The sequence below is a fragment of the Tachyglossus aculeatus genome, chromosome 15, assembly GCF_015852505.1.
Source record: "Tachyglossus aculeatus isolate mTacAcu1 chromosome 15, mTacAcu1.pri, whole genome shotgun sequence".
Lineage (NCBI taxonomy): Eukaryota > Metazoa > Chordata > Mammalia > Monotremata > Tachyglossidae > Tachyglossus > Tachyglossus aculeatus.
In genome coordinates this window covers 26,751,799-26,764,917 of record NC_052080.1, presented here as the reverse complement: position 1 = coordinate 26,764,917, position 13,119 = coordinate 26,751,799, and the positions used below count along the sequence as shown (strand labels likewise).

Here is a 13,119-nt window from a genome sequence, read left to right as displayed (position 1 = left end):
TCCCTCAGCCCCAAGCCCACCCACACAGGGGCTTCTAAAATCCTTCCAGCATTGTCACCCTCCAGCTCTTCTCGTCTTGCGGGGCGGGGAATGGACCTCCAGCCTCCTGCGGCTAAAGCCACTGGCGGCTGCTAGCAAGCCCACATGGAACCCATCTCCAGCCGGGACACAGCAGGCCACACCCACAGAACGGTCAGAGGCAGCAGCTGGGGTGTTCTGAGGACACCGACATAAATTATTGCTCAACATCTTTATTTACCCCCAACAGCGGCCAGGGACAGCGGATGGCAGAGGCGTTACACTTTCCAGACACCAAACAACCCCCTTTCAACAAAACACATGTCGCTCCACCAGCCCTACTCCCACCCTCCCAAGTCCCAGGCCTGCCCAGGCCCCCGAGACCACCCGCCAAGAGGCCCGAGGGCCCCCAGGGCTAATACTCAGCCCAGAAGCAAACACCCCCTTGCACGCAGGTGAGCTGGGGAGATGAATATCTCTTGGTTCTGGCCAGGATCCCAGAAGCCAGGGAATGGACATAACAATGGATGCACAAGACCTGGGATGGGGAGAGGGGGAGCAGGGATGAGTTTGTCTGATGACACCCCATGAAAGTGGAGAGGGGTGGCTCGACGCTTAGGGGCACCCAACTCATTAAACAAAATGCCGAGAAGCAGGAGAAACCCCAGGCTGAGCAGGATATAGAATCCACCACTCTTCTCATGGATCAATCTCTCGGTGCAGGCAGAATGGAAAAAAGACCCTGCCGCCCACAAGGCAAATCCACTGGTAGATTCTACTTGTTCCCACTCTTCCCTGGCAGCCAAAGAGGTTTGGATTTTCACTGCCATTTCTGATGGTGCCAATAATCAAACTGGTTCAGTTGGGCCTCTCCGAAGCCCGCACTTTGGCCTGGAGTAGCAATGCCCTCAGCCGTCCCTGCTGAGTTGCAGACCACCACAAGCCTCCAGCCAAACGGCAGGGCCCAGGAACAGAAAACAGACAATGCCCATGCCTTGTGGCATCACTGGAGCATTAAACACACAGCTGCATTGGCCTGTGTTGCTACAAGTTTGGCCAGCCATGCCCACTCAGGCCCTCCAAACAATGCATGGGCCCGACTCGCTCCGGGCTGGGATTGCCCCCAAAGCACAGGCCTTAGGCCTCGGGGAGGAGAGCCCTCAGCATCTTCTCTCACTCTCACCACCACCCTGCTTCTGAAGAGACGTGGCATAAACAGCCAGGCCCCTCCCCAGAGGGAATTGAATTTCGGAAGGCTATGCCTCACTCTTGAGCCCCACACTGGGGTGGTCTGGGCCCTGGCCCCAGGATTGCTGGAGCTGATCGAGGAGAGGCAGCAGCAGAGAATCCAGCACAGCCAGGCCTTCCCAGGAACACCTCAACCCCCTGGGGAGGAAACAAAGGCATAGCATGAAGACCACCCACCCACCAGCCCTCCCACACCCAATGCCCCCACCCACCCACCAGCCCTCCCACACCCAATGCCCACCAAGCCTCCACTGATGCTCTCAAGATTCCCCCCTCCAAACCCCAACCTCCACCATCATCCTGACCTTCCCAACATCCCCGACCCCCATACCTTTCATCCAGGATCAGCAGCCCCTGGGCCTGCATCTGTTTCACTTCTTCGCAAGCTCCAAAAGCATCCCATAGGGTTAACTGGGGATCAAAGCGCAGCCAGTGCTAGGGAGGGGAAGAAGAAGTCGGCTTGAGTCGCGGGTCAGAGCCACCCACATTCATGGCAGGGTTTACTGTTGCATGGGTTTTGCGTAGAGTGCTGTGTGCGCTGCTATGGCACAGTGCCCGGCTACACTGGGAAGCTGAGTCTAGAGTTGGGGGAACAGAGCAGACTTAGCTCTACGCGGGAGGAGCAGGCAGACTGAGCCCTGAATACTGTTGGCTCGCTCCATTCCCCTAAGCCTAATACCACCAGCCAATCCCATTGGAATGATGCTACCCGCTTTGTGCTCTTAATTAGTACCATGGAGTTAAACAAAATCTAGTTTCCCACAGGAACAATGGGAAGGTGCCCCCAGTGTAACTGGTGGAAAAAAACCATATAGAACAATGACTGTGGGAAACAAAACTAACAATGCAAGAAAACCATGTCAACCAGAGTAATCTGGCATAGTCCTGGGAGGGAGGGAAGGAGGAGGCTTCACCATCCTACATTCAAATTCCACAGGAGGTGGCCTAAGTGTTATTAACAGGGTCAGTTGTGAACAAATGGCAGGAAACTTAGATCCCTCAAGTGTACCCCAAGATGGGGTTCTGATCCCCACCACGGAAGTCCCGGGTGAGACGGGTGCTCTGGTACCCGCTGAATGTTGTGCCGAGTGCTGGCACACAACCATTTTGGCCCAGCCCACGGCTGACATGTCCATTCAGGCCGAGGGCACGGAAGAACCGGGGAACCTCTTAGGAGTCACGCAACATCCTCTGTAACTGCCACCACAGCTGTGGCCTCCTCCAAGTCTAGCCATAAAGGTCCAGGGCTCCAGGCCAAACCTGGTCCTGGCTCAGGAATCACAGCTGGAGGAGGCAGCAGACAGAAGAGGCTCAACAGTGGCCAGGCATCTAGGAGGACGAGATCAGGTGAAATGGGCTGCGGGGCTCCCACCAATCATCATCATCAATCGTATTTATTGAGCGCTTACTATGTGCAGAGCACTGTACTAAGCACTTGGGAAGTACAAATTGGCAACATATAGAGACAGTCCCTACCCAACAGTGGGCTCACAGTCTAAAAGACAATGACACTGCTGCATGACCAATGACACTGGCCCCTAGACCACAGTGGATACGGGCTTGGCTTGGATCTGACCCAGGACAGCCAAGGACCCCAAAGGGGTTGACAAACTCATCCTTACCTGGTGAGTGAGTCCCACATCTGTGCGCAGCCCCAAAAACAAAACTTCCTCCAACCTGAAACAGAGAGCCCGATAAATTGCCCCAGAGAAGCCTAGGCTGAATCCCTGAGCTGGAAGCCCAGTCACCAGCCTGAAGGGCCTCACCCCACCCCAGAGCCCCCCCCAGCCCATGCTCCCGGGTCGGGGGTGAGGGGACACTCACAGCTCCAACTTGCTGAGGGGCACACGTTTCCGGGTGCCATGACCAAACGCCAGCACCTCTCTCATCCAGTTGTCGGGCTCCAGGGTCTGGATCCGAGCCTCCCTGCGGTCCCGCCCCGCCCCCTGAGGAACAAACCGGCCGTGGGCCCCTAGGACAGAGCAACTGGGTAGCACCGAAACACCCTCTGGCCCCGCCAGTCTCACCCCTGCCCCCCACTTCTGAAACCCTGGCCAGAAGACTCACCCGGACCGACTCCGATGTACTGACCACCCTGCCAGTAGGCCCAATTGTGACTACTCAGAGCACCCTGTGAGGGAGGAAGGGAGGGATGGAGTTGAAGAGGGAGGGAGCCTCTTCAAAAGCCATCTCCACCATGATTGGGTCAGCCCATTAGCCGCACTGAGCGCTTGTCTGATTTATTTAGCAATCATTCATTTATTTATGCATTATTTGTTTATTTTTATTACCACCAATTGAATCTTTCCCTTGTTGCCATGCCTACTGTCTGCCCCATCAGATTATAAACTTCTCAAGGACAGCAACCTAGTCTTCTATTATTACTGCACCCAATACAGTGCCCTGCATTCAGGCAGTGCCCAGTACAGCACTCTGCTTACAGCAGGCGCTCAATAAATGCTGATGAAAACATGAGAAGGAACCAAGGACCAGCCAGAGGAGGAGGTAGCTCTTGAGGGGAGAATAAGGAAATAAATAGGGTAGTTCAGAGGGCCTGGACCTCGACCACTGTGGAGAGGGGATTGGGGGTGGTGAGAGAAGGGGTCACTGAAGTACCTGGCAGTTGTGGGCTGCTGGGCTGGTACAGCCATGACCTAATAATGGCTAGCACATGGGACTGGGAGTCAGAAGGACCTGGCTTCCAATCTCAGTTCCTCCACTTGTCTGCTATGACCTTGGGCATATCCCTTAACTTCTCTATGCCTCAATTATCTCATCTGTAAAATAGGGATTAAGACTGTGAGACCCAGGTGGGACATGGACTGTGTCCAAATTGATTAGTTTGCAGCTATCCCAGCCCTCAGAACACAAAGAAAGCACTTAATACCATTAAAAAAAAAGAAAAGAAAAAGCCCAGCAGCTGTGACACCCCCCCCCACACACCCGCCCCCACCACAACACACCTGTTCTTTCTGGGGCAATACCTCTTCTTTTCTCTCTGCCCTACCCACCGCCACCTGCCCAGGTCTCCAGGTCTCCCTGCCAGATTCCCACATTTGCTCTCTGCCCAACTCACATTCCTGGCAAAATTGGAGACTTCATACTGGCGGAATTTCGCCTCCTGTAGGGCCTCCCGGGCTGTCTGGTACATCTCGGCGCTGACTTCGGGGGCTGGGGCCGGCAGGTCACCTCGCTGCACCTGGCGGAAAAGGGCAGTGCCCCGCTCCAGGGAGAGCTGGTAGAGGGAGAGGTGGTCATCACAGCACTGGAGCAGGTGTGTCAGCTGCCGCTGCCAGGCCACCACTGTCTGTTCTGGAAGTCCGAACATCAAGTCCAGCGATGTGCGGCCGGGGAACAGCCTCCGGGCCTCCTCCAGGGTCTGCAGGGCTTCGGCGGCCGTGTGGGTCCTCCCCAGGAGCCGCAGCTCGGCGTCGTCCAACGACTGACAGACAAGGGAGACGTAGTGGGAGGCCGGGGAGAGGCAGGGTGAGGGTAAGGGGGTAGGGAGAGGCAGTGGCAGGGGTGGGGAGAAGCAGCATGAAGGAGGGCAGGGTTGGGGCGAGAGGATGGAGAAGGTGTGGAGTGGCTGAGGAAAGGCTGGCCTGCAGGCAGCAGAGATGAGGCCCGGGAAGAGAAGATGGGAGTGGAGATAAGGGCAAAGAGGAGGAAAAGTCTACTGACCTGGACGCCAACAGACAGCCGGTTCACCCCCGAGGCCCGGAAGGCCTCCAGTCGCGAGGCTGCGGCGGAGGTGGGGTTCGCTTCCAGAGTGACCTCTGCGTCGGCCGGCACGTGAGCGGCCCGGGACACCGCTTCCAGGACGGCGGACACAGTGTGTGGACTGGCCAGACTGGGGGTGCCCCCTCCGAAGAACACCGAGGTGACCCTGCCGGTCGGGAGACAGACCGGGGACACGTGGGTCGGGGCTGGACTACCTCAATGAGCCGACGGCCCACCCTGGACCTTACGGTGTGCCTGGCTGTTAGGAAGGTAGACTAGACCTCCCGGAAGTCCCCCCAACCAGCCCAGCCTCCGTGACTCCCCACGTACCTCTTGACCTGGCTGAGGCGGAGTAGGGTCTGGGCCTCCCTGACCAGACAGCCCCTCATGGCCGCCTCATCCACACCCCGCGGGATGTACTTGTTGAAGTTGCAGTAACTGCAGCGCTTCTCGCAAAACGGCCACTGGAGACGAAGGGGCAGGTCCCGAAGGGACACAGCTCGTGAAGTGTCATTCATTCAATTGTATTTATTGAGCCCTTACTGCGTGCAGAGCACTGTACTAAGCGTCAAGACCCCTTTTCTCCAACCAGGGCCGGCTTGGGCCCCCGCCTTTCCCACCCAGCCCAGAGGTCTCTCCTTCCCAAACACCCCAGTGAGATGTTAAAGACGGGGATCGAATAATAATAATAATGGTATTTGTTAAGCTCTTATTATGTGCCAAGCACTGTTCTAAGCACTGGGGTAGATACAATAATAATAATGATGGTATTTAAGCGCTCACTATGTGCCAAGCATTGTTCTAAGGACTGGGGTAATAATAATAATAACATGGCATTTGTTAAGCGCTTACTATGTGCAAAGCACTGTTCTAAGCACTGGGGGGGTTACAAGGTGATCACGTTGTCCCACGTGGGGTCCACAGTCTTAATCCCCATTTTACAGGTTAGGTAACTGAGGCTCAGAGAAGTTAAGTGACTTGCCCAAGGTCACACAAGCAGACATGTGGGGGAGCTGGGATTAGAACCCATTCATTCATTCATTCATTCAATCGTATTCATTGAGCGCTTACTGTGTGCAGAGCACTGGACTAAGCGCTTGGGAAGTCCAAGTTGGCAACACCTAGAGACGGTCCCTACCCAACAGCAGGCTCACAGTCTAGAAGGGGGAGGCAGACAGAACAAAACATATTAACAAAAGAAAATAAATAAAATAAATTTGTACAAATAAAATAGAGTAATAAATCCGGACAAACGTGGCTCAGTGGAAAGAGCACGGGCTTTGGAGTCAGAGGTTCTGGGTTTGAATCCCGGCTCCGCTGCATGTCTGCTGTGTGACATTGGGCAAGTCACTTAACTTCTCTGAGCCTCAGTTCCCTCATCTGTAAAATGAGGATTAAGACTGTGAGCCCCACATGGGACAACCTGATCACCTTGTATCCCCCCAGCGCTTAGAACAGTGCTTTGCACATAGTAAGCGCTTAACAAATGTCATTATTATTATTATTATATACAGGGGCTGTGAGGAGAGGCGTGGGATACTGTCCCACGTGGGGCTCCCAGTCTCAATCCCCATTTGGCAGATGAGGAAGCTGAGGCCCAGAGAAGCGAACTGAGTCGCCCCAAGTCACACAGCTGACAAGGGGCGGAGTCGGGCCTAGAACCCACGACCTCTGACTGCCAAACGCGTGCTTATTCCCCCTTTTAGACTGTGAGTCCGCCGTTGGGTAGGGACTGCCTCTATATGTTGCCAACTTGGACTTCCCACAGTAAGCGCTCAATAAATACGATTGATGATTGATTGATTGATTAAACCACACCCCTTCCCTAAACGCAGTTGCCCTCCACCCCCCTGGAAGTCCGGCCCGGTGTCTTGGGGATTTGCACCCCAATTTGCAGGGCAGGGAGGGCCCCCCACCCACTCACGTGCACGTAGAGGGTGGCGCTGGAGTGGGCCCGGCCTGCAGACTGGGCCGTGGGGGTCTCCGGGCAGGTGGCATGGGCCACCCCCTCTGCCAAGCCCCGTCGCCCCCGGGCTACCAGGGCCCAGCAGCGGGCCGGGAGCCCCGAGGGGGCCAGGGCTGCAGGACGGATGGCGACCTCCCCTCCCGGCTCCTTCCCCGCCCCTTCTTCGTCCCGCCCCCCGGCCAAAGGGCAGTCTGGCCCCACCCTCCACCCAAACCGCATGGGACTCTGCTGACAGCGGATTTCATATCCTCGCCCCCTCAAGGGAGGAGAGAAAAGATATGTCCTCGCGTTTGTCAGTGCTTTGCACCTAGTAAGCGCTTCATAAACGCCATTATTATTATTATTGTCCTCAACCAGCCCTCCTCAGGCTTTGCGATGTGGAGCACAGCCATTCCACGCAATTTGCAATACGCATGGCCAATAATACGGCTTTGCACCTAGTAAGCGCTTAGTAAACGCCATTATTATTATTATTGTCCTCAACCAGCCCTCCTCAGGCTTTGCGATGTGGAGCACAGCCATTGCACGCAATCTGCAATACGCATGGCCAATAATACAGCTTTGCACATAATAAGCGCTTAATAAACCCCCCACCTTACCTCCTTCCCTTCCCCACAGCACCTGTATATATGTATATATGTTTGTACATATTTATTACTCTATTTATTTATTTATTTATTTTACTTGTACATATCTATTCTATTTTATTTTGTTAGTATGTTTGGTTTTGTTCTCTGTCTCCCCCCCTGTGAGGGATGGAACCCAGTGAAGTTTCCTCATGAGACCCCAGGAGGGAAGGCAGAAGCTATCTCCCCGGGCCAGGCCGGGTTACACCAGATACGACAAACCGGAAGGAGATAAAGGGAAAATAAAACAGCCACATTGCAGGACCTGTTTACAAAAAAACAGGACGCGGCTAACCGAAAAACAGGATGCAGGTTAAACCGCAAGGCCACTGTCAGCCTTGTACGTGAGCGCGTGTTGGGTGCTAGCTGCCGCGATTAAATTGTACGCCCTAAGTATCCAGACAATGGAGAAAGGGGATAGTCGGTGGGAGGAAGAGGATGCGTTAGGGCTATAAAAATCGGCTTCGTACAATCAACAAGCGCACTCCCCGGCTGATGCTGTTTGAGCGACGGGGGTAGTGCCCTTTCTCATGAGAAAGAATAAAGACTCTTTCTGATCCTGCCCCGGACTCTGATTTGGTGGGTAGAGGGAGCCGCTATCGCACACACCCTTTTAGACTGTGAGCCCACTGTTGGGTAGGGACTGTCTCTGTATGTTGCCAACTTGTGCTTCCCAAGCGCTTAGTACAGTGCTCTGCACACAGTAAGCGCTCAATAAATACGATTGATGATGATAAACGCCATTATTATTATTATTATTATTGTTGTCCTCAACCAGCCCTCCTCAGGCTTTGCATTGTGGAGCACAGCCATTCCATGCAATTTGCAATACGCATGGCCAATAAGCACGGCTTTGCACATAGTAAGCCCTTAATAAATGCCATTATTATTATTGTTGTTGTCCTCAACCAGCCCTCCTCAGGCTTTGCATTGTGGAGCACAGCCATTCCACGCAATTTGCAATACGCATGGCCAATAATACGGCTTTGCACAAAGTAAGTGCTTAGTAAATGCCATTATTATTATTATTGTCCTCAACCAACCCTCCTCGGGCTTTGCGATGTGGAGCACAGCCATTCCACGCAATTTGCAATATCCATGGCCAATAACACGGCTTTGCACATAGTAAGCGCTTAATAAACACCATTATTATTATTATTATTATTATTATTGTCCCAAACCAGCCCTCCTCAGGCTTTGCGATTTGGAGCGCAGCTATTCCATGCAATTTGCAATACACATGGCCAATAATACAGCTTTGCACATAGTAAGCGCTTAATAAGCGCCATTATTATTATTATTGTCCTCAACCAGCCCTCCTCAGGCTTTGCGATGTGGAGCACAGCCATTCCACGCAATTTGCAATACGCATGGCCAATAATACTGCTTTGCACATAGTAAGTGCTTAGTAAACGCCATTATTATTATTATTGTCCTCAACCAGCCCTCCTCAGGCTTTGCGATGTGGAGCACAGCCATTCCATGCAATTTGCAATACGCATGGCCAATAATACGGCTTTGCACCTAGTAAGCGCTTAATAAACGCATTATTATTATTATTATTATTATTATTATTATTATCCTCAACCAGCCCTCCTCAGGCTTTGCGTTGTGGAGCACAGCCATTCCACGCAATTTGCAATACGCATGGCCAATAACACGGCTTTGCACATAGTAAGCGCTTAATAAACACCATTATTATTATTATTATTGTTGTCCCGAACCAGCCCTCCTCAGACTTTGCGATTTGGAGCACAGCCATTCCACACAATTTGCAATATGCATGGCCAATAATACAGCTTTGCACACAGTAAGCGCTTAATAAACACTATTATTATTATTATTATTGTCCCGAACCAGCCCTCCTCAGGCTTTGCGATTTGGAGCACAGCCATTCCATGCAATTTGCAATACGCATGGCCAATAACACGGCTTTGCACATAGTAAGCACTTAATAAACGCCATTGTTATTATTATTGTCCTAAACCAGCCCCTCCTCAGGCTTTGCGATGTGGAGCACAGCCATTCCACGCAATTTGCAATGCGCATGGCCAATAATACGGCTTTGCACCTAGTAAGTGCTTCATAAACACCATTATTATCATTATTGTCCTCAACCAGCCCTCCTCAGGCTTTGCGATGTGGAGCACAGCCATTCAATGCAATTTGCAATACGCATGGCCAATAATATGGCTTTGCACCTAGTAAGCGCTTAATAAACGCCATTATTATTATTATTGTCCTGAACCAGCCCTCCTCAGGCTTTGCGATTTGGAGCACAGCCATTCCACGCAATTTGCAATACGCATGGCCAATAATATGGCTTTGCACATAATAAGCGCTTAATAAACGCCATTATTATTATTATTGTCCTCAACCAGCCCTCCTCAGGCTTTGCGATTTGGAGCACAGCCATTCCACGCAATTTGCAATACGCATGGCCAATGATATGGCGTTTTCAGGGACAATGTGTGGATCTGAAAGCCGGATGGTGAAAAAACAGGAGAGAAAGAACATCGGTGCTTTTGAAATGTGGTGTTGGAGAAGGCATTTGTGATTACCGTGGACTTCTCGAGGCAAGACAAACAAATGGATCTTCGGGCAAATTAGCCCAAAGTGGTCTTTAGAAGGCCAAATGACTCGACTTAGCATATTAGCATATATTAGCATTAGCAAATATTAGCATATTTGGGGCACATAATCATGAGGACTAATTCTCTGGAGAAAACACACACATGCAAGGAAAAGTTCAGGGAAAACGAGGAAGAGGCAGACCAGCAGCTAGATGCAAGCACTTAGTACAGTGCTCTGCACACAGTAAGCGCTCAATAAATATGATTGAATTAATGAATGATAGAGACCATAACAACGATAACAGAAGAACCATTAGAAATGTTGCAGATCGTGGGAGAGGACAGGATGTTGTGGAGAAAGTGTACCCGTGGAGTCGCTATGAATCGGAAACAACTCGATAGCACTTGATAATAATAATGAAAATAATTCCATGTTCGTGCTTTTGCAGACTTCAATCCTGACCTCCCCCAGCTACTAACTGTCCACGCTGAAGAATCCTCACCCTTCGCATCTGCAAGTTTCTCCACCCTTCATCTCTTCTTTCTTTCTGCCCTTCCTAAAGCACAGCCACCAGAACCAGGCATGGCCTATGGATGCGGGGAGAGGACAGTCTGGTGTCAGTCATTCAATCCTCAATCAATCAACCAATCATATTTATTGAGTCCTTACTCTGTGCAGAGCTCTGTACTAAGCGCTCAGGAGAGTACGCTACAATACAATGCCCTATCTGCCAGCTCCAGTCCGGAACTGATAAGACCTTATGTCCGGCATTTCTATTTCCAGCGCCCAGCCTTCTTCCACCTCAAGTTCTGCTGCCAACTCTCGTGCCTGTATTCACAGGACCCTGGAAGGGGGATAAAAGGACCTTGGAGCAAAGGGGGTGAGGGGTCAGGGGACTCCTCAGCAACACTAAATTTTGTGGATTTCTGTAATAATAATAATTGTGGTATTAGTTAAGCGCTTATGATGTGCCAGGCACCATACTAAGCACTGGCTGGATCCAAATCGGGTTGGACGCAGTCCCTGTCCCACTTGGGGCTCACAGTCTTAATCTCCATTTTACAGATGAGGGCACTGAGGCACAGAGAAGTTAAGCAGCCTGCCCAAGTCACACAGCAGACAAGTGGTGGAACCAAGACTAGAACCCAGGTCCTTCTGACTCCGAGGCCAGTGTTCTGTCCATTAGGCCATGTTGCTTCTCTGTGACATTATGTGGCATAAACTGCATCATCATTGCTGTTGCTGGAATGGAGAGGGGAAGGGAAGTAGACCACCCCTCTATAACCTGAGGCTAACTGGACAGATCTGTGTAGATTCCATCCAAGCGTTCTCAACCTCTACTCCGAGGGCCCAGCCTAGCACATTTTGCCTGGGACTGGTCCCAAATTTAGGATTCACCTTCACCCGGGGTGGGGAGGGAGTCTCCCAGGCCATCCCCTCTCCGGGAGGGAAGGAAGTCAGGGGATCTCCCCCCAACACACAATCGCTTCAGAAACCTCAGCAGCTAGTCCGAGGGGAAGCCCACCAGATAGATGTGAGAGCAAGCATCTTCCCAGTAAAGACAGGAGTGAGGGTGCAGGAGGTTAGGTTGATGCAGAGTTCACACCAAAGGAAAACCTTTAGGTAGGACCCCTCCAGTGACTGCGGGAGGGAGGGGCAGCGTTTATCTTGGGCCAGGAAGCCCAGGATCGGGGAGCACTGTGTTTCACACGTGGTTCTACGGTCAGCTCCACTGCCCTTTCCTGCTGCCTGACAAGAGCTGAAGGGAATGGATTTCTGGCCACAGGCCAAACCTGTTAGGGCTTAGCTAAACTGGGCAGGGGGCATGCCAGGCACATCCATCGCTTGGCACCGGGTCCTTCAATCCTCCAGGTTCTCCACCCCATCCCCTAGGGGCTGGGGCACAGACCCCTCTCTGGTTCCCAGGAGAATGGGCAGAAGTTTGAAGGGGAGAAGTGAGGAATGGCTGCCTGGAGAACCTACTGACCCCTCTGCTTCCACTCTGTGCTCTAGGAAGACCAACAAAATGGACCCCAGCCACTCCCCTTCACAGCTACCCCTGTTCCTACAAAGGTCTGACAAGTATAGGAGTGTCCCAGCCTGGCCTGGAGTTTTGAGTAAGGCCTGGGCTGGGGTGGGCTGGATGGGGGTGAGAGGGCGAGTTGGGGGAGATCTTTTCGCTTCCATCTCCCCTCCAGGTCCCCCAGCGGGCTTAGGTAGTTTCCTAGGGGATCCCGCCCTCTTCCCTGCCCCTCCGGCCCCTGTGCTGACCCAAGACAGGGGAAGCAGCATAGCCTAGTGGATAGAGTACAAGCTTGGGAATCAGGAGTTTGGATTCTAATCCTACCTCTGCCATGTGTCTGGTGTGTAACCTTGGGCAAGTCACAACTTCTATGCCTCAGTTCCTTCATCTGTAAAATGGGGGGTTAAGACTATGAGCCCCATGTGGTACGTGGTCTGTGTCCACCTTGATTAGCTTGCAGTAGAGAAGCAGCGTGGCTCAGTGGAAAGAGCCCGGGCTCTGGAGTCAGAGGTCATGAGTTCAAATTTGGGCTCCGCCAAGTGTCAGCTGTGTGACTTTGGGCAAGTCACAACTCTGTGCCTCAGTTACCTCATCTGTAAAATGGGGATGAAGACTGTGAGCCCCCCGTGGGACAACCTGATCACCTTGTGACCTCCCCAGCGCTTAGAACAGTGCCTGGCAATAGTAAGCGCTTAGCAAATACCATTGAAAAAAAAAGACTTCTTATTTCTTCCAGTCCTCTGAGATGCCTGTTCTCTAATCTGCTTTTGTGGTCAGAGCCTCCGGTAACTAACCCAGGGCCTGTGGGAGACCCCGTGGAGGACGCTGCCTGTCTCCTCCCATCTGGTTGGCAGGCCACAGCACCACACCCCTGACCCTCCAGGCTGGAAATGAACAGGATTCTGACCCCCTCCATGGAGGTGACCCTTCACCCAGAATCCATC

At 52.4% G+C, this 13,119-nt stretch overlaps 1 protein-coding gene across 1 annotated transcript; it reads right to left on the bottom strand.

Moving 5' to 3' along the window:
• Nucleotides 1-231: 231 nt before the first annotated feature.
• RSAD1 (radical S-adenosyl methionine domain containing 1) lies at nt 232-7,171 on the bottom strand. The gene is made up of 9 exons (XM_038757155.1): nt 6,911-7,171; nt 5,317-5,450; nt 4,948-5,152; nt 4,343-4,708; nt 3,334-3,397; nt 3,091-3,238; nt 2,889-2,943; nt 1,598-1,701; nt 232-1,404 (listed from the first exon to the last, which is right to left on the bottom strand). The coding sequence occupies exons 1-9, from the start codon at nt 7,169-7,171 to the stop codon at nt 1,275-1,277; spliced, it is 1,467 nt and encodes a 488-aa protein (XP_038613083.1). The 3' UTR covers nt 232-1,274.
• Nucleotides 7,172-13,119: the final 5,948 nt, after the last annotated feature.